Source organism: Anser cygnoides, chromosome 4 (genome assembly GCF_040182565.1).
Source record: "Anser cygnoides isolate HZ-2024a breed goose chromosome 4, Taihu_goose_T2T_genome, whole genome shotgun sequence".
Taxonomy (NCBI): domain Eukaryota; kingdom Metazoa; phylum Chordata; class Aves; order Anseriformes; family Anatidae; genus Anser; species Anser cygnoides.
Genome location: NC_089876.1, coordinates 69,989,517 through 70,012,191, shown reverse-complemented (window position 1 = coordinate 70,012,191; position 22,675 = coordinate 69,989,517). Strand labels below are relative to the sequence as shown.

At 34.0% G+C, this 22,675-nt stretch overlaps 1 protein-coding gene across 5 annotated transcripts in view; it reads right to left on the bottom strand.

Annotated features, from left to right (window-relative positions):
- CCSER1 (coiled-coil serine rich protein 1) overlaps positions 1 to 22,675 on the bottom strand; it is a 685,984-nt gene that overhangs the window by 82,662 nt on the left and 580,647 nt on the right. The window contains exon 11 of one of the 5 annotated variants that reach the window (XM_066996364.1): positions 6,015 to 6,062. The exons of the other annotated variants lie outside the window; for them this stretch is intronic. Coding sequence (XP_066852465.1) covers positions 6,037 to 6,062 — 26 coding nt within the window. The 3' untranslated portion in view covers positions 6,015 to 6,036. The remainder of the gene's footprint in view (positions 1 to 6,014; positions 6,063 to 22,675) is intronic. 5 annotated transcript variants of the gene reach the window in all.

The following is a 22,675-nucleotide window of genomic DNA, read 5'->3' as shown; positions in this document are numbered from 1 at the left end:
CCTATAATAAGATGCTCAACTGAAGGGTTAAAATAATCTGTAGAATTATTTAAATGGCACATCTCTTTTTCTTCGGATTAGTGATATTAACTCCTGGTTTCTGTTCATCCTGCAATGGATATATATATATATACATAAAAAAAAAAATAAAATTAAAGCTTACCATTATTATGGAAGATAACGTTATCATAGATTCAGGTTACATGCTGTATTTTACTCTTTAATATGAATGTTCTAAATCACCCAGGCTATGATTCCTGGAACTCCAACATTTTGAATAAAATGTGAACTTGTGAGCTCAAATTCTTTCTTTCTTTCATCTATTGCTTCACTCTCTTCTCAACTTTTACAGTTTTTCCTTCCTGCTTACAGTTATTTCCTTGACAGTAACTAAAATCATTGACCTCTAAACATGCTGCTGAAGTTTCTATAAAGCTGGATTTTCTTAAGTTAGTATATAAATATCATCTTTATGATCTGCATATATGCTTTTTAAATTCAAAGAAACAATGTGATTTTATTTTTATTTTTATTTTTATTTTTATTTTTATTTTTATTTTTATTTTTTCCCTGAAGAGTACTGTGATAACCCTTTTCTCAAATATTGTCATCATAGCGCCCTGGCACTTATCTGCTGCTGAGTAATGTACCATAGTATGATGCAATAAAATGTTTTGTTGCAAAAACAATGTTCTTCAAGAGTGCTACACAAGATAATTTTACTTACAAATATCATTTAAGAGTCCCCAATCTTAGAATTAATTTTGCTTCCATTCTTTCTTCCTCTTCCTGTTTTGCCTCCTGTATCCCATTCTGCACCTGCCTTCAAGTTAGATGCTAACAAGAATTCAGGCAAGTAAATGATGGACAAGGCAGCAATTTATTTTCAAATGCTTGGCCCTGGAGAAAAATCCATACCTCTTAATCAGGCACCTGGATTCCTTATTTATTACTTAAAAGAGTGCTTAACAAATGGCCTGCTGAAGGAGGTAATTCATGCTACGGGGGGAGAGAATAAAAGTTTGAATAACAGTATGGGTGTTCTGATCCTTGATACTACATAAAATCCCCCTCAACATACTTATAGCCACAGTTTAATCGCATCTTTGTGTTTCTGATGATTACAAACTCTTTTCATTCTATAGTGGTTACTTGGATTACCAGTAACAACTTTCTCTGCATAGTACTTGCTCTCAATCATATTCCTCAGTTAATTTCAGTATATTTTTTCCCCAGCTACTGACAAACTCATTTGATTGCAATTAAAAGTTTGATGTCTCATATATTTCTCACCAACTTCTTATATATTTGAAGCAAGTGCTATATGTCTGAGCAGACATGTGTCCCCCTAATATGTACTATTATGTTACTATCTATGTGTACTATTTCCTTCTGTTTTAGAAATATGCATTAACATAGTTTAAGAAAAAAAGAAGTCTTGGTTAGTCAAGCTAGTTAAAGTACACATTTTTCAGGATTAAATATCTGTAAACAAACAAACAAAAATATGTTTAAGATAATGAATAGAAGACATTAAGATAAGTTTCTCTAATCCCTCTAATAAGAGAGAATTGTCATTTTGAAAAATCAGGTGATTTGAAAACCACCTCTGAACCACAGAGATACAAGCAAACAACTTCAGGAGAAAGCTTTTCATGCACTCCTAAGCAGCATTTATATTGACAATTAGAATGTCAGAGTGGTGTCAACAAAACACTGGAAACATCAGAAATGGAGGTTATATGAGAAACAGCAAAAGGCAAGGCTTTGTGCCTTGATGCATCTTTAAATCAACAGGAAATTGGGAACCCGCAACTGCAGCCAGTTTCAAAGGCCCATCAGCACTGTGTGAACACTGTGAGCAGTGAACATGAAAGGTCTTGCACTCTCCCTGAATAAAGCTTTATTTATCTTGATCCTGCCTCCTTCAGGAAATTACTTGAAATTACAGACCATTATCACAAATACTAGTGGCACTATTGTCTTAAAATGTTAATTATTACTGAAAGCCAGAATGTCCCACTGAGGAACAGGAGACCTGGGGCCTTGAATGCAGACATCTTTGCCCATACTTTAAGACCACTGGGGGGTATCACACATATGGAACTGCTGTCCTCCAGTGGAAAACAATATCAATGGCTAATTAGGAATATGCATAAAAATTTTTGTGGCAAAGGCAAGTTTTGGAACTAGTAATTGGTAGGCTATCTTGCTTTGATTTGCAGTTATATTGCATGACAGACATGGCTGGAAAGAAGAAAAATTCAATGCCTCAATCTATTGTAGCATCCTCTTATGTAGCTCAGACAAGTGGAAATAGAAATAAAGTGATTATTCCAATTATCAAAGGCTTACAGGAATATATTGAGCCATAAGAAATTTACCCTCATTTAATCAATTGCTTGAAATTAAAACTGTAGGAAAAAGGAACAGAGTCAAAAGCTGCACCAAGTTCATCCAACCTAACTGCAGCAGTGCATGGAAGCAGTGTATACTGAGCAAATGGGGACACATTTCTCTGCCCAGTCTGTGCTGACAAACACCAATTAAGACCTCCAAGGGACCTGGATTAGACTTGAAAACAACAAGAGTGACATTTAAATTGACTTTGAATATCATTTATCTATTGTTTAGGTTTACAGAAACACACTGCCCTTTGCTTTTATCCTCTGGCATTTGTCCGTTACAGTACCGTGCCAGAAGTGAATTGTTCAGTTAAAATCTGAAACAAAAGGGATTGGTTCTCTGAGTTACAAAAATTAATCTTTTTAAAAGATGATACTTGTTAATAGAGGACATCGCTGTGATTCAGTGTCTGTTTAATTCCATTAAGCATTCATATTCCCAGTGCATTTCAAGTTTGCCCACAAGCACATTTTCACTGAAACCTCAGTATTTTTCTTTATAAAATAAAAATACAAATAGATTTCATTTCTTGGTTTTGCACAAAATTACACGTGTATAGATTTTTAGTTGTTTCATGAGTGAAACTAGAGATATTTCCTTTAACTTAAGTCTTTGGGGGGGGTTTGGTCTGTCAGATTTTTAATGATTTGAGAGAAAAATATGTTGTAAACTCACAATTTCATCATGGGATAACATGTGTATATAACCTGAAATATGAGCAATACAGTGTTTAATGAAAAAGAATAATATTAACTATATGGCATTTCAGTTTCATGAAAATATATGTATTTCCTACATGTCTTAAAAATCAAATAAAAGAAGCACTGATAAAAACAAAAAGTAATTATATGCCAATACTCATATCCATATAATCTCAGTGAGGTAACTCAAATGTTGGATGTGCCAAGATGTGATTGAAGAAAAAGTATTTGAAAGTGAAAATAAACAGAAAACAAAGTTCAGTCACATTGACAAATACTACCGCTTGCATATCCTCATTTATTATTACATACAAAAAGTGCTAATATCTAATTAGCCTATTCTATGAATTCACTTAAGGGATATTTGTGATAAATAATATAATACTAACTAAAGTAATCAAAGAATGCTTAAATAATCAGGGAGGGATTTTAAATAACAATAGATAAATAAAATTTTTCATTTTCAAACTCTCTGCAAATTCACCATCAATACAGAATAATCATGATTCTGTGTGAATTGCCTAGTTCACAACATACAGTGCAGAAAATAGGCAACATTTTTGGTAGGTTTTATTAGCACCTTAGCAAACAAAGGTTCTGTATGTTTCCAGACTGTTCCCAGAAGCAAACTACAGGCCTATGTATTTCATTTAGATCCCCTTCTTCCCCTCAATTATCATATATCTTCACTTTCCAAATGACTCTCAATGCCTAAAATTTACTGAACTTTGACCAACAGACTAAAGGTTACACCAAAAAAGCTGCTGGAATTGTATAGTCCTCATAAATCAAAAAGGCAGGAGCTTGAACTTCAAGAGTGATCTTGAGACTGCAAAAACCTAGTGAAAGTGGAATGTATAAATTCAGAAGCAGATTTAAATCTTGGTTTAAGTAGGACATACTGTGTAGATGCGTTACTCAAATAGTGTTTATAATGCAAAATTGTCTCTATTAATTTGAATCCAAGAACACTGCAAAAACATCAAGCAAGCCTACCAGTGGGGTTACTCAGTCATTCAACTATTAGTCCACCCATTAAATCTATGTCCAGTTATATCAATGTTTCCAGTTCTTTCTTCTCTAAGAAGCTCACTGTTCAAAACAAATCGATTTTTAATTATTTTAAATCAAATTCCATTTGTGCTTTTACAAAATATAATTCTACAGTAGGTAACATAACAAAGCTATAACCCCACGTGATTACCGTAACTGAGCCATGATCCTTTTACGTTGGCTTAATTGACGCAATTAATATCTAATTTTATATCCCTCATCTTTTACTTTGCTAATAAGTAGGGAAAATCCATTAAGGTAATATAATTATACAGGTTGGAACATAACAGGGAAGAAATGATAGTTCGTTTAGGTTTGACCTCTCAGTAATATACCTTGGAGATGGCGTGCTACGAAGCCACAGCTTGCAACTATTTAGGACCACATCTTATTTATGTTAATATACACCCTGAACGCCTCTGTGTAAACTTGTGAACAAGGTATGGAGATCATCTTAGCAAGTTCAAATGTTAGCACTCAACACAAGAAAATTTTGTGCGTATTAATCCAGCTTTCCAAAGTATTACTTTAAAAAGAAGTTTTGCCACTTCCTTTTTTTGAATAATATCGGACATCATTTTACGGTCTAAAGTTGAGGGGAAAGACAAAACACCTCCTTTAGCAAAAGAACAGCTTATGTAGAAAATTAATTATGTTTTCATTAGTGAAAATGCTTATGCTGTTCAACAGTTGTTGCAGAGACACTGCAACAACTGAAGAGCCTAGAAGTGGTCACGCAGAAGAAACTTTTTTTTTTCATGATTTTTTTTTCTCATTCTAAACAATTATATTTCTAGGTACACTGCAGCTTACGGAGTTATCAGGACTGTAAATTGTTTCAAAACAAACCTTAAATAGAAGAGACTGGCATCTCAAATGGTGAATGAGATGTGTCATCATCAGAATCAGCTGAATTATATTCATTTTCATCAGCTCCAGAATTGGTAACTTGCATTTAAAGGGGACATTTGTGTGAAGAATAATGCATAGAAATACATTATTAATGTTTAACACATGTATGTATAAAAGTGCATAAGCTTATGAACTCACATTCACACTTATTTTTTCTGAAAAAGAAGTTGCAAGACATAGTTTTTCACCATCACCAACAGTAGTTTATTTTCAATAGCTCTTTGATGAAATTTTATTCTGCCAAATCCAAAGTGTAAAAGTATATGGACTAATCAACCTACAAGCCAGTGATGTTCAGAAATGTATTAGGAAATTAGAAAAATATGCATCTAAGCGAGCAGCTTTAGGTTCTTGCTACTTTCTCAAAACCAAAAGAAAATCAGCTAGCCATAAACCAGTCTGTGCATAACGTGTTTCTGAAGGCGACATCAATATTGATGAATTATGGTTTAGATACATAGAGCTAGAAAAATAAGGAACAATGAAAGTACATGTTTATCCATTGGTGTTTACCATTGCAGGGGTGGAAACTACAACTGAGCATCAAGCACATTAAGATATACTGTTCACAAACACAATAAAATCTAAGCAATGCAGTTCAGGGGTTCTTCAAAATGAAACTCCATAGCAGATGTTAATCCACTCAAAATATTATGGGATTGAGGCCACGACCTAAGAATAATAATAAACCTGTAGAGTATTGCCTTCTAAGCCAATAGGAAAGACAGAAAGTCTTTGTTCCAGAGCATTAGATAAAATGTTAAAAAAAAAAGAAAAAAGAAAAAGAGAAAAAGCTTCCTGTATGAATCTAATTCATATCTAATGACAAAAGAAAAGAAGCAGAAAAGATGTTAATCTAAAGGAATCTTGCTATGACAATGGACAACACAGAACAGGTTTGAAAACACACATACATGTTTCCAGAGAAATGTGGCACTGTACCTGGTGATGTAGGGAATTTCCTTCACACAGTGGTAATGATTACACACACTGTAATCAAGAACACAAGACATGATGAGGGACAGATAGAAGAAAAAAAAGAGAACGAATGAAAATGATATCAAAACACATGAAACGATGACAAACAACTTGAAAACTTCATGGCAATACTGACGGACCCCTTCAACCTAGTTCTGAAAACTCTAAACTAAGCTGATCACAGCACATACTTTTGCAGATTTCACTCTAACACTTGTTTGCTTTATGTTTAGAACTGCAGCAAAGAGAGACTGGTCTTCTGTGAATATAACATTTCAGTTGATATTATTGTCCGTTATTGGAGTATTACAAGCTGTGGTAACAAATTCCACCACTGTCACCAAAAATTTGTTGTTGTTGTTGTTGTCATCAAGTATCTGAACCAATACATTGCATTAGGTTATGAACACATGGAGTGAAATGTTTAACATTTTTGCAGTCACTGAAGAGGAATCTCAATTGAATTGCTATGAGAAAAGCCATCCAACATTTATCTTAAAATTCCAGACAAGGAACAGATAAATGTTTTTCCTCTTTAGTCTCAGTATTAATAGACAACCTCCACCTGAAAATGGTCTACTGAAGGCAGGGGGAGCAGGGATGGGAGGCAAAGGGAGGGGACTTCTGAAATCAGTTTTGTCAGCAAGGCCTGAGCAGAAGCAAGACTGTTCACAACTCCCATATACAACCTTCCAAATGATATACAGTTAACCACCAATCTTAATCAGTCATTTTCACATATTGTTTTAATTACCCGCGTTAAAAAAATATAGGATTCACATTTTTTTAAGTTACATTGGTTAATTTAAATAGTAAACCCAATTGCCAAGGTGTTATCAGAGAGAGGTGGAACACCTCTCTGATGAGGACACGCTGAGGGAGTTGTGGCTGTTCAGCCTGGAGAACAGAAGGTCCAGGATGACCTTACAGCAGACTTCCAGTACCTAAAGGGGGCCTAAAGGAAAGTTGGGTAGGAGCACTTTGTCAGTGAGTGTAGTGTTAGGACAAGGAATAGTGGCTTTAAACTGCAAAAAGTGGTAGATTTAGATTAGATCTTAGAAAGAAATTATTTACTGTGAGGTTGGTGAGGCATTGGAACTGGTTGTCCAGAGAAGCTGTGGATGCTCCCTCCCTGGAAGTGTTTTAGGCCAGGTTGGATGGTGTTTTGAGCAAACAGGTCTAGTGGAAGGTACCCCTGTGCATGGCAGAGGGGTTGGGATTAAATGACCTGTAGGGCCCCTTCCAACCCAAACCATTCTATGATTCTGAGCTTTATAAGATCACTGCTAAAAGCCATCCATAAAAAGAGATACAAAATAAATTATAATATAAGGAACAGCTGTTATTTTATATTTTTTTCTATATATATGTTTCTTTAACAGTAAATAGCCAGCTTGTTAACTGTGGAGGGAAGGAGCATTTACATCTTTAACTGCAATGCCCTCTTCTGCATAGGAAGTAGGCAAAATGAAAGAAGCTGATGGACTGAATTTCTGGACTCACAATAAGAGATACATTTAAAAGAACTGGGACCCTAGCATGTTTTTGGTATTTAGAATACAACTTCATTAGAAACTAAAGATTTAAATATTACTTGGTTTCCTGAATCTTTGAATAATCTTTTCTTGTTCTGACCTTTTCAGTTTCTTAGAGAGGAAAATATTAGCCTAGGTATTGTTTAAAAAAATGCTAGTACATGTCCACAAAATAATAATTCATTGAATTGGGACTGCTTTGGTTATCATTATTGCCTGTATATCATCTGTTTATATCATATATTATTGTGTGTGTATGTATTGTATGCATAGTATAAGGGACATGCTTTAGAGATAGGACTCGGTATGTCAGGTTGATGGTTGGATTTGATGATGTTGAAGATCTTTTCCAGCCTAGATGATTCTATAAACTGTTTACTTCTACATATTGTATATTCTGTGCATGCACAGATCATGTATGTATTTTCTGAGCAGTACTTAATGATAATTTGGAAATTAACATAAAACTTTTGACATGTATCCTTTAAGCTGACAAGCAAGGGAAAAATAAATTCAGTTAAACAATTCTATTTACTAAGAACTAAGTTTGTATCCACCTTATCTTACGCATTTTATGTATTCTTTTTAAGGAAACCATCTTTTAAGTAATACGTAGGGCTTTTGGTTCATGTATTTTACTAGTGTAGTTTAAACAGCATAACTAATGAAACTGAGAAACCAAATACAACTTAAGTAACCATTTAATGATGAAAAATAGCATCATTTTTCCTGTTATTCAGCTGATTTATGTGAAAAATCATTAATATTATTTTCAAATTAATTTAAATTATGTTCTAAATCAGTAATAATTAGATGATAAACTGAAATCCTATGTTTCAAAGCAAAATTGCTATATACTGTGCAGCCTGACTGCTGGCTCAAAGAAGAGAAACACTGGAATTGCTGCAAGTTGGCTCTTTTATGTAACCATTCTCCTTAGTGCATCATCATAGCTTTCAATTACAGAGAAAATAAGTCTAAAAATAAAACACAGAACTAAAACATAGATGCACACAAAAAGTTTTGTTCTAAAGTCACATATAAATCAAAGGCCACAGCAATACATGAAGTTCAAAGCCGTAGAATGAAACAGCAGTTGAATCTACTGGTACAGGCAGCAAAGTTCCCACATTATCCCACCTTTCCAAGCAGTTTCATTAAAATTGTAAAATTTGTCAGTAGTTTCAGTTACAGATTTTGCTAAATTCTAGTACAGATCGCATGTCAAGAAAGCCATGGTTAACTGATGGAAGATAAACACCTTCTAATACTAATTGGATACTGCTAAGGACTGAAAGAAAATCTTAAACAAATGGTGCTTAACCAAGCTGCCTGTAATTGACACTCCATAAATTCTTTTCAAAAAGTCTACTGAGGACTGACAGAGGAAAACCCTCATCATGAATAAAAATAATTCTAGTTGCAAAACACCAGAATCAAGATTCAAATTCAGCAGCTTCATATCACAGGTTGTCCCACTGAAACCACCCAATACTCTGTCCCAGCTCACTTGGCTACAACCTGTACCTGACAATGCAAGCACAGGTGGATTCACAGTTGTTTAAAGACACATACACATTCACAGCCCTAGGTTTTGGGTTTCACCTTAGATTTTTTTTTAACATTTTAATAAAATGATGAGACTGGGGAATAATTTAAAGAAGTGTCCATTGATCCCCCTACTCTTCCTTCTATTTCATGGGGACTGATATATCTGTATTCCCACATGGATATGCCAGTGCTCTAAAGGGGCTGGCACATTGCTTTGTCTGCCATTGAAATTCATTCATGGAGATGTTGTGCCATTTAAGCACTGCTTTTAGTAATCAGAAGGAAGACTTGGAAGGCAATTATTACTCTCTCCATGCTGTCCTACAAAGTCTTGGGACAAATTGTAGTAACCGTTGAGATGGGCAAGGAGACTTATTAAGGTGGTGAGCATATTAATTTCGAGCATATTAATTTTAAGCTGGCTCCCAGGTATGTACTGTGAGTATTAATTAATAAATAACTGCTTTATAAACCTAGGTTGTGCATATAATGTGTATATAAATTAAATAATTTTTAAAAAGTTTGTAAATCTATATGAACCCCTAAAAAGACACAAAGCAATCCGCCCACTTTAATGAAATCATTTTTAACTGAAACAGAAACAAATACATGTCTACCACCAAAATATATGTAAATTCAGTTCTCCCCGATTTTTTTTTTTTTTTTCATGGAACTAGTTTTCTGAAAATATGAGATGGGTTTCTGGAGGTTTTTGTTTGTTTGTTTGTTTGTTTTTGTGTGTGATGCCCTTCAATTTTGTCAGTCAGCAGTGCTCTGTGTTCAGTGCATCAAGTGGCAATGTCTTTCATTAACTGGATAAACTCTTATTTCATGTCACTTCCTGTTCCTTTACATTGATTTCCACCTGTTTGCCTATAAATTACTTCAGGATCCTTGTACTGTACCCTACTTTGTAAACTACTTTTCACAGATAAAATCATAAAAAGTGTTTTTCTCAAAAAAAAAAAAAGATGCTGTTTCCTGTTTTTTGAATTATTCTTTTCCCTCTTCATGAATTTAATCAACACTATATCTCATGGTATGTCTTAATTTGAGTGGTTCACAATTACCTTGGCTAATTCTCTGTATTGGGGAAGAAAAATGTTTTTGTCTGCAAACAGCTAATAACCACTTGGAAAATTTTAAGAATTATATATAAATTATAGATAAAATAAATGTTATTAAATAATTCCTTGATATAAATAGATTTCCTGACTCTTTATAATAACCTAAAAATAAAAGATACAACCCTAAAGAATTATCTAATATATGATAAAATAATTAATAATCTCTCTCCAATGGAGCATGTATAATAAGTCTTTTGGAATGAAAGGGAATACTTATGATTATTTCTATGATGGTTATCCAGCGTCCAAGTACTATGCATTAAATCATTTGTCAACAAATTTTATATGGCACTGTAAGAGTGTAAGAGAGAGGGATTTATAGGAAGACTGGGAAAACACTCAAATCAGTAAACTTTCATGGGGGTTAACTCTACATGTAAAGATAGCACAGAAACAGAAAGCTAAGGGAAGGAATTTGTGAGTTTGGCTTTTATGAAAGTTTTGAATGCTTGGGGAAAGTGTCAGGACACAATTTAACAGAGGTAGACTTATGAGGGTTTGAATCCAACCTTGAGAATGAGAATGAGGCTTTTGCGTTTAATTCTCAATGCAAGGGATCAAGAATTCCAGGACAATAACTTCTCATATATATCATGCTTAAGCACATTACACCATGAGTAGACATACTGATTTTGATTAATCAATCCATTTACTTCCAGTCATTTTGCTGACTGGAAAAAGCTTCCTTTCTGAACTAATTATTTCCTCATTTTATTTGTTTTATTAAATAAAATTAAGTAGGAATGCTTTGGGTATCACAGAGATTCATGCACAAGATACCCTGTATTTAAGCATAGTCACATACTCAGCAAAACACAGCAGTCATCCAACTGTCCTGTAAAACAAGAGTTGGATGCCTTGGTACATTCAACAAATTGCAAGAGAAGCAAGCAGTCATTGTCATTTATACACGACTTGGCAAGCACCTGCATCCAACATCTTCTACAGGGCCCAGTTGGAAGCCACAAAGTCTGCTGACATCACTGCATTAAAATCATATCTGAAATTTAAAGCTTTCTTAGCTGCTTTAACACGATAGTGACTAACATTTCTCTGGAGTTGTTCTGGCTGAAGAAAGAAAATCCCTTTATTTCCTCATGAAACCTCAAGGCTACTACCTAAATTCATTGGTACACTGCAGAAGCTTTTCAAGAGGGTGAATTATTTTGCACAGACTTATAGGGATTTCATTTCACCAGAATTATCCCCTACACCCACTTAACACTAGTATATACTTTTCTATTGAAATATTCTCACCGTATAAAACCTAAATGGGACAGCAGCATAATTGCAAAATGCTATCCACTTTTTCATTTTTTATCAACCCAAAGGATAAATGTGGAATGATATCTATCATTCGTTCATCCCAAACTGTTACTCTTATAATTTAAAAGAAAAAAAAAAAAAGTTATACCATCAAAAATAAAACTAACTAAAGAAAGGGTAAAGAAAGTTGCTGGCAGGATTCCATTTGGAGCCCAGTATATATATATATATATATTTTTTTTAAACTAAGTTAATGCTAAATGCCATTTTTTTTCAGAAGCTCAGGATTTGTCAGTGTGGCTAGACCCTCCTCTATGCTAAATCTTGCAAAGTGTTTAAAACCACTAAAATTTTCAGCAATAAAAGCCTGGTAAAATTATGAAAGATGCTTTTAAGATACTCTGATTACCCTAAGCTAGAGTAGCAGCTAGGAGCTATTGCAGATGCTACTGTTTATAACAGGCTTATATTAAATTACTCAGGGGAAAAAGAGCAAGCTGCAGGAGAACAGTTTTCTTCCAACTTCCCTAATGTGTGAACCAACTGCAGACCTACCTAAAATTTGTTTTCTTTTTTTTTTTTTTTTTTGATTCCAAATGTCCAGTAGAGCTTTTTGGCCATTTTGAAGAATGTGTAAAAGTATGAAAAAGAAACCAACTCTGTTCCACAGCGGAATGATCTCATGTGAGGCAAAGAGGCAAAACAATAAAAAATAAAATAAAAATGGTGCAACAATGGAATGATATCAAAATTCCTGGGTACAGGAGAATCCAGCACATCAGACTGAATGTCTGAGCTTCTGAGAGGTGACTTCACCTGAAGCAAGGGATGTTCACCATCTCAATATACCTTAAAAAATTGGTCCTTTAGAGATTTTTGTATTTTTTGTTCTAAAGAAAATTCCTAATTAGGACTGATTAATATAATGGGGGCACAAGGGATCTTAATGGACAAATTTTGCACATTTAACTTGTAAATGTGTCTAAAAATTCAGCTTGCAACAATTATTTAATCATCTCTAGTACATGATCTTGTTTTATTACTGTGCTAATGAGTTCAGCATAAGTAAATAAAAAAGTTATTGCTCAGAAATAATGTTTCACATCTCTCTCTGAGGATGCTGATCAGACAAGAAAAAAGTTCTTTCTTTGAACATTTTATTTAATTTATGTAATTCCTTCTGGAAAGCTCTCCCCTTCCTATATTTATTCAACCTTACTACAGCATAAAGTCCTAGTTATGATTTTTAAGTTATGATTTTCTTTCAGGACTTTTTGATATTGTTGTATTGGTCATTGATCTTGCATAATTCATATGTAATAAGATTGACCTCAAAGTTGTATGTTCTTATAACTATGGAAAAAAGCAATAACAGAGAAAAAAAAAAAAAAAAGCTGAGAGCCTCATTGGCAAAACTGAAAAGATTTTTTTTTTTCTTGCAGATGCCTTCCAAAAGATCATACAATAACATTCAGAACTATTATTCAATATCAATACAGAAACATCATGCTTACGTATATTTAAATAATTGCTTAATTCTTGCGACATTTCAATTTACATGTGTATACCCCACATTCTCCATTGAGATCAGAACACGCCAATTAGTTGAATCTGAAAAACTACATGGTTTTATGTACTACATCATGCCCTATTATTAGCTTAGTGATTTTACTGACGTAAAATGTCATAAAGGACACATTTGCTTTGTTACTGATATATATATGCACACACACACTTATGATTTACCTTCCAAATTTGGGCTTAGGCAAAAGCAATCTGGGGTTGCAAAGTCTTTTGAAGGCTACCTAAGTTTCTCTTACTTGAAAAGAGTCAAGGTCTTTTATTTCATAATATGTAGCAGAGATTTGCAGAAGTGCAGGTACAAATTCGAGCCCTTATTTTGAGATTTCCTACTGAAAATCATCTGTGAATTATGGCAATACGCACTTTGTACCATCTTGCTAATTCTTCTGTTCAGACTCACAGCTAAGCAGAAGAGTTTGCAACGTGAAAGTTTCAGTAACAGGCAATGTCCAAGAGTTCGAACTAAATAGCATTTCCATCCTCGATGATGCTGACAGTTTATGAGCTGTCGGACACACAGAATATACTGCACACCTAGAGCATGCTCAATAGAATTATTTTAAAAGCATGCTAGATGTACAGCCTCAGTGTTATGGAAGTCATGGAAACCATGACATACAGCTGATCCCTTTGAGCAGGCAAAAATCTCACCCAGAAAAAAAAAAAAAAATACCCAAGGCCATACAATTCTTCCAACCCTGGAAATATTCAAGGCTATGATGGATGGGGCTTTGGGAAACATGATCTAGTGGAAGGTGTTCCTGCCAAAGGCAGGGGGGTTGAAACTAGATGATCTCTAAGGTCCCTTCCAACCCAAACCATTCCATGATTCTACAGTTCTATTAAGTTCCTATGAAATAACAGCTTGACATCTACATTTCATTTCGTAACTCTTAAGGTCTTCATGAGACTGACACAATTACTAGAAATACTTTTCATTTGCCAAATGCTCATCTGGAATACTATGAACAGAAGTATACAGAATAACACTCTTTTTAACATAAAAGTTTGAACATAATCTGGTATGACTATTTGCTGAATATGTCTAAAGGACGTTGAAGTTCACTGCCTTCATCTACTTGCAAACCCACTTCATTCTTCAAGCCCGAGATGGTGAGTGTGAATCCACTCTATATATTTCAAATAAATATTTGATGTAATCAGATGCTAAGGTGCTGAATGCATAAAATCCGAACTGCTGCAACTGAAAGAACATCATGTTACACCTTTAGTTAATACCTCCTATACTTTTTCTTTACTCATATGCCATCTTTAAGAAAGCTTCTAATATATCTAATTATACATCAAACAAAAATCTTTATCTCCTGTTGAGAAAAATGAAATTGTGCATCTACATCTAGTTAAAATCCCTATGAGGAACAACCTAACCTTTCAACATGACAGGTCTGTCATGACAAAACATTTACTTGGTGAGAAGTAATAATTCTTTTTGAGAATTTTTCTAATTTTTCTAACCCAATCAAACTTTTTTCTTTTAAGCTGACTTTTCACATATAAGGAAAAATATCAACTGTCTTTGCAATGTTAAGAGGCATCTTTTATCTTTCTTTTTACTATTGCTTGGGATCTTTTTACTATTGCTTGGGATGTCTCTTCACAATCTGGAACTCTGCTTTTGAGAGCAGGGAGTTCTGAATTTTTTATGGAGATAGCAATATTGAAAATGTACCTGCTGCAAAGCTGTTAATCTAAAAAGGTAGTAAATTAGATGATGAATAATTTTCATAAGAAAACTGGTTTAAAGTTAAGAATACAATATAGACATTCCAGATGCCTGAAAAAGGTAACTTCCACCAGTACCAGAGCAACTGAATTTGCACAGTAACAGTCAGAGACAAAACAATTGTGCTAATAGACCTCACACTATACAATTCTCCACCTAGAGTTACAAAAATGTTAAAATTTGCAGGCCTAAGAGCTGTGTGTCATTTCAAGACTTTTGTTTGGGTTTTCAATAGTCATTTTTTATGAAATAACACCACAGCTGTACTCCACTTCAATTTGCACTTCATATTTGCCAAAAAAAAAAAAAAAAAAAAGAAAATTTGAGATTTATTCAAAACTGGAGAAGAGTTCAAAACGCAGAGTTCAAAATCTACAAGGAATGACTTCAAGTGATAAGGGATGGAGGCACAGGACTAAATTCAGTTTTGACTCAGATGTACATACAGAAATATGATAAAGTTAGAAAACTCATATGTTAGCTTTTCCAAAATTTGAGGAGCCTTCAAGTATTTTAACAGTTTTGTCTGTCAGCCAGAATTGCTTAAGTTACATCCAGAAAGCTTCTGCCAAGGTCCTGGCACCATCTGCTATCCCCTGAAGTACAGCCAAGGTATCACATTGTATAATTTCAGGTGAAAGTGCCGTGTCTCCATATGAAACTGGATCACTAGTGTGACTTTCAACTTTGCTGAGCTACACTTCAGGAGGGATCTGTGGATTTCTGAATTTCCTAAATTTCACCAGTTAATTGGATGCTCTCCATCCTTCAATAACAATCCTCAGCCAGGCAGATCTGCCATTTTACACCAGACTTCTTCTGATTTCCAAACACAAACAAATTGAATGGTCCCAAGAGTTTGCTGTACTGATTCCCAGACAGTGCTAGGAGTGGCAGTATAATGGCAAGGTCATACCCAGGCTCTCCAAGGAATAGATGGTTAAGAAGAAGCATTTATTGATTCTAAGATTTTCCACAGCATAATGTTTGTCAAATTTTGAAAGGAGAAAACATTCTTGCACTAAATTACAGGGTGTACAGAAAGAAGGGATTTACTCCACTTTAAAAATTGAATTGTAAATTTGAATCATGGGAAGGAACTGCAGAATAAATTATTTTCAAAATGATTATTTTTTTTCAACACTATGCTTTAACAAGTTAGAGAAATGTTAGTTGTATAACAGTTTTTTTTCCAGGCTGGTAGGTGTTGAAGCTTTTCTCTAATTAGAGAAAATGTTGTATTCAAATTCTGTCGTTGCTTCTTTGTACAAAGTGGATAAACACAAAGAAAGAAATGAAGAAATAGCAAGCGCAACCCTTGTTACTATTTTCTCAAACAAAGAGAAACGGAATGAATAGTCACAAGCTTATAATGTCTCCCTAGCTTACAGGTTAGTTTGAAAAGACTACTTTCCTGATGCTGTATAATTTATTACAACAGTAACAAATATATATTTTCATTTAGATGCTTCTGTGATAAACAAGTAAGAGGCTGACGTGCCAAGACAACTGATATAGGTTGTGTAGTACATGGTATTCAAAATTCTCTTCCTAGGCTATCAATCTAAGCATAATGGCATGTTTTAAAAACATGCACACTTGGACAATTCCTCTGATAACAATAGTATCCCAAAGTTTTATGCAGCTGTTTAGCAAAGATGCTCTTTCTGACAAAGATGGCTGGTTACACAAAAGCATAAGGAGAAAATTTCCCTGTAATATAAATATCTTTGAAGATTTACTGAGTTAAAAACTAGCTTAAAAGTGGGTTTGAAAGTTTAGAAAAGTTTTCATTCAGAAAAAAAAATGGTTACATATTATCAAGCCATAATTCATTCTGCAAAAATGTTTTTTTTTTTTTAACGATAAGTTTTGAAAGATTTTATAAAAACAGTTTTAAATCTTAATTTAATAATTAACACATCAAGAGAAAAATATAATAAGGATATTTTTATCCTGTCAGACCACTTTTGTTCACTTTTGGTTTTTTGATAGCTTGTTTCTGATAATTTTTGGACAGCAACAGTAATAAGAGAATCAAGGCTACAGGAAAACTTAATATTGCCTGCCTTTAAATTACACCATACATGTTTGTTTTATTACTATTAGAATTTCATAGTCATTTATGGGATGGGAATGAAAATTAAGATCAAGTTTGAGTTCTAAAATAAGACAGTCTAAAACAGATTAATCTATTTCTTTTTGTTAAACAAAAATTAATTCACATATACTTTTTTTTTTAGAAAAAGCAGGCTTTGTTTACAATATATTACTTATTATAGAAATAATTATGATATTTTTGTAATTTAGACCTCAGTAAACCTACCTCAGCCATGTAACTAAAATGTTAAATTTGAAAGTTAAAATGCTGCCCAAAATACAGTCTACTTAGCACTACCTATCAATGTATCCTGTTTATTTTAGTTATTTTTAAATATAAAGCTAAAATATAAATATTTATTGATATAGTCTTTAGAGTAGCTCATGTTTGGTACTCTCACCTTTTTCAGTCTGCAAGTCTTTCAAAACTTGCAATGAGCTTTTGAATCCAAATTCTTTGAGATAAACTGAAAAAAACTCCCATAGAAGTTTTCAATCGTACAGGAAAAAAAAATCAGTTTTTCAAAAACTGTAAAAAGAACATTTAAGAATATTAAAAGTAATTTCTCTTTCACTTCTGTAGTCTCAAAATAGCAAAACCTTCTGACTTAATGGAGAAATAAAAACCGTCAAAGAGAAATATGTCCAAGATCAGGTATTTTCATGTTTGTGATTGCCTCAATGCAGGCATCCAAATAAAGCTAAAAGCTTGACATTGCTTTTCAAATTTGTACAAAGAAGCATTAACAGAATTTGAATATAATATTTCCTCTAATTAGGGAAAAAGCTTTGATACCTACCTGGAAAAACTAATATACAAGGAACCAAGAACTGCAGCATCAAGTCCATGATCTCTGATACTAATACATCATATACTGTTTTAAAAGCCTCTGTGGAGCCACAAAACCTCATAAAAATATGTTCATTAGACTTTTCACATTGTATACAACCAATACAATATGCTGATAGTCTTAAATTCTGAAGTATTTCAAATAACTAATACAGCACTGCTTCTCCCAGATGAGTGCAACACACTTTTCCAGCACAAGGTAATGATGAGACCCCTTTCAATAGCAACAACCCATTTTATTGGTGTAAAAACATGTCTCAGCAGAAGTAGGTTGTCTTTTTGAAAAACACACACAAACAAAATCCACCTCCAAACCAAAACCAGACAGATAAGTAGTCCAATAAGTTGGAGTATTAAATTAAGAAAAGGCTGGACAAGGAAGAACATCTTGGAGAAAAGTGGGGGTAGAATAACAGGATGGTGTCTGCCTAAAGGACCTGAGGGATGAAATAGCTAAATTACTACTTGCAGTATATATTTTCATGCTTAAAACAGACTTGGCATCTAAGGACTAAATGATAAATGTGATCTCAATGGAGGAAAAAAATGTCACAGATCTGGATACCTTCAGTTCTTGTTATTGTCTTACTAGGCATGTGCTTAGAAATAGGAGAAAGTCTAGAATTGGTGTACATCAGAGTAAGCGTTTTCTACTTGAGAGGAGTTGGCTGGCTGACAGTTTGATACTGTGTTATTCAGAGTATAAAGGCCAAAGGTTGACTGTTAAGAATTGCAGGCCATTACAAGACTGAGTGGATGGGCACGAAGTGGCCAGAGTGAGATCATCTCTGTATCATGATATGTGGCTCTTTGGTACATCAGTTCAGCACTCAGCAGCAGTCAAGAAAGCAAATGGTACATTGGAAATTTTAAGAAAGAAAATCCAAAGGGTAACAAGTACTATCAAAAGTATGGAAAAGTTTCCTGTACAAGGAGCAACCGAATAAGCTAAGGCACTTCAGAATGTAAAGGAAATTTTGATAGGGCATGGAAAAAAGTGGATAGGTATGAACTATTTATGATACTATTTAAGATTTATGAACTAACACTTATGATAATTAAATAAGCAAACTGAAGAGGGTTCTTCACACAGCACATTGCAAGTCACAGATACGCTCCACATAATCAATAGGAGGCATCAAAACCACCCGAATAGTTGCTAGACAAGACACTGAGGTAAACCAATTTTATAATGTGTTTAACCCAACTCAGTGATAATCTATGCCAGATCAAGGCAGTTTGAAAACTATATCAAGTAGGAGAAACTGTGAAATAAGGGCTGACTGTGGATGGTGCAATGAAACCTCTGACTATATGGATATTTCTGTACAGCCCTTAGGTGCCTATAAAGAATGATGGAGTGATGAAACAGAAAAAAAGGTCCTGACACAATACCAAGAAACATCACCAGGATCTTAGACACTATGCAAGGTCTCAAATTCCCTTATAAAGATACCTAAAATCTGAACAAATCCCATTTAAATACAGCTATGCTTATTGGTAGCTGAAACAAAGTTAATTTAATACAAACTATAGCTGTTAATTAAGTTATATTTTTGGCACCTGGTAACATAGAATCTCTATGTGTTGTGAAGAATCACGGCAAGCCATACTATTTATCTGCCCTCTCTACAGGATTACTTCACATACTGCCTTTGAAAAACAAAAGGATCATTATGGAAAAAATACTGAATTGGGAGTCATGACATAGTCAAGAGCATACATGAACTGGAGCTGAAAATACCTAGGCTGTATGTGCGAAAGGCCCTACCACAAGGACCCACCTTTACTGGCAATACTACATACAAGCTGACATTCGCATGCTCTTATTTAGACAATTCACTGAAGAAAGCAGCCCTGAATTGGAGAAATGTGGTCCTCAGATCCCCAAGTCACTTTTAATTCTCTGTCCAGTTTATATCTGGGAGGCTAAATCAAGGAATACTGACTGCTAAGACAATACATGACTTTAAATAACATCAGGCTGTCACACCCACACTGTAAATAAGAATCGTGATACAACTAATTTTCTGTGTGTGCATTTTAGCTAAAGAATTGGAAGCTCTATTTCATAGCCTGAGTGAACTCTTCATTCAATTATATTCTTCAGTATAATTACATTCTTCTGTTGGTTGCGTGTGTGAAAATACCCTGCCCTTTTCCTACACATGACTAAGCATACACTTATGAAAGAGGTAGTTGCTTTTAGTTATTCTTACAAAAAAAAAAAAATTCTGTTGTACTTAAGAGATGAATTTTAATCAAGATAAAATAATATCAAACAATTACTTTTCCAAGAAAAAAAAATTAATTTCCCATTAAACTATCGATTCATAAAGTTGTGATTAATGAACAAACATCTCAATTTTCTGAGATAAAACTAATGAATCATTTTGCCACCCTCAGTATTCTAAGCTATTAATATTTAATTGTGATTTCAGCTTGTTTTTCTTGTTTAGGATTGAAAGAGAAACAGAACATGACCGAGTACTGAAGATGTGCAGGCACATTATTCATAGCAAAGAAAAAATAAAGTAATAGTGGAAGAAAGAACTGTGAATTGGCTCATGCGTTAATGATGTGGAATGCTGCCAATCCAAGTACGTAATGCTCAGTACAAAAAAAATGGGCAAGACCATGAGTGATTCAAGACATCACACTACAAAGCTGTGCCACTTTAATCTCTGCTTCTCTGCGGAATGCTAACAACTCTGAAAGCAATGTTGACTAACAAAATATTTCTGTCTTGGTCTTTTATCTATCTTACAAAGTTTATGATAAAAAGGCTCCTCAGTTTTCTCTGGCCTTATAATTAAAAAGGTGGTGGAAATGTTAGAACAGAGGATTATTTGAATAAAAGGATGGACAGTCTATCTAAAGCATCATTAACTTCTGTGGGCTGCTTTTGGTGCTCCATCACTATGAGGTATCTTTGCATTTTAAGCTGGTCAAGGAGAATACTCCTATCCCACAAATGTGAATTTGTCAATGCACCTCACTATACTCAATTTTAAACATATTTTGGGTATAGTTTTTTTTTTTTTTTTTTCCTGATGAAACTGCATGTCCTCTGCATGTATAGCAGGCCAAAAGCAGTCATGGTTCATGTACACATACTTATAGCTTTATTTGACTTTTAAAAAATGCTATATTGTCCAGACTCCCTCTCTAGTGATATAAACTACTAGGAAGCACAGAAGAAAAATTACTCCAAGGACTTGAGAAAATATGTAGGCAGAACCACCACAGGCCAGCCAATACTTTGGTGAATAACCTTTCACTTTCCTCTCCAAGAGACAGAAAATTAGCATGTATAACACATTTGAAGGCATTGCTTCACTCTACCATGACCTATATAGAACATCTGAAAAATCTGCTCTGAAATCTACTGTAAAGAGCCTGACAGGAATGAAAGATGCTATCAGGTGGATCATGAAGACACAAGGACTATTAGATCATTCATACTACCAGTGTGTTAATAAAATAACATTAAAATTCTGCACGTGAAGCTGCCATGAATACCTGCAAAGTGTGTAATTATCCACCAACACACCTGTTACATCACCTTTTGGGGTGTCTCTTAAATCTGTCCTAAACACTCCACAGTGTCAGTTTCTGGTTTGTTATTGCTCTTTCCACCAAAGCTCACTGATATATATCGTTGCCTCTCCTTTTTAGGACATTACAAAATGAACCATACATGTAAAATATTATTTATGTATAAGCAGTATCTTATCAATTATCAAAAGCTGATAGTGATCAAATTCTATTACTAAAACAGAGATGAACTTCTGGAACCAAACCAAATAATTATGTTTGAACAATGATTTATTTGTTTTTTTAGCATCTTCCATTGTCCATAAAAGTACAGATGGTAATACTGAAACCTGAAATAAATGTATAATTTTACAAGTTGTATGAAAGGAAGCCTCAAAAGAGTAAGCTTTGGGAATTATTGTTTCTACCTGTTTCTGTAGTTCACTTATGTGATAGGTACTCAGAACTGTAATTACTGATATTTTCCTACCCTCAGGCCTATTCGAAATACCAAATTGCTCTGCGGCACTGGAGAGAAGAAAGAATTAAAATCCCTATTTCAAATTTTAAGGGAGCTATACAAGTTATACGTAACTTTTATTTTTTGCTGACTTGTAATGAAGAATCCATACACTGATAACTTGTGGCAACAGCACAAGTATGACTATGACCACATCCATTCTCTGTCCTATGGTTACCCAGCTTTTTAAACAAAACAAAACAAAACAAAACAAAAAAAAAAAAAACAAAGAAAGGGGAAAAAACATACCTCTATTGAACAGACTTAATTATAAAACATACTCCATTATGCATTTGAGATAATAGAACTGCATCAGACTTTTCACTAGTGGGTTTGTTCAAATTTGGTGACTGTAGAATACAGTACAGCAGCGTCTACTTTATGTTTCCCCACCACATTATTCAAGACAGGTATATATTCTAAAAATAATCACAATAGAAGGAATTGCATTATGATCACATTAACAAAGGTCAATTAAAAGTTCAATTACCTGCAATTTATAGCACAAATATTTGCTAACTAATACAGACTGGTACGATCAATCTCCAACAGGTGAAATATGCTCAGTTACATACGTGCATATTTGTGTATAAGCATGTGCCTGTACAGCTATCCATCTGTGCAAGCAGGGGAAGAAAATGTTAATTCAGAAATTTGATATAGTGGATTTAACATAGATATTCCCAATTGGTTCTTATTAGGGAGCCTACAATTATTTGCACAAAGCAGGAACAACAACAACAAAAAAAGTATGATAAAACTATGTGTATCTACACACCAAAAGGACATAAAATGCATCACAGAAAGTAGT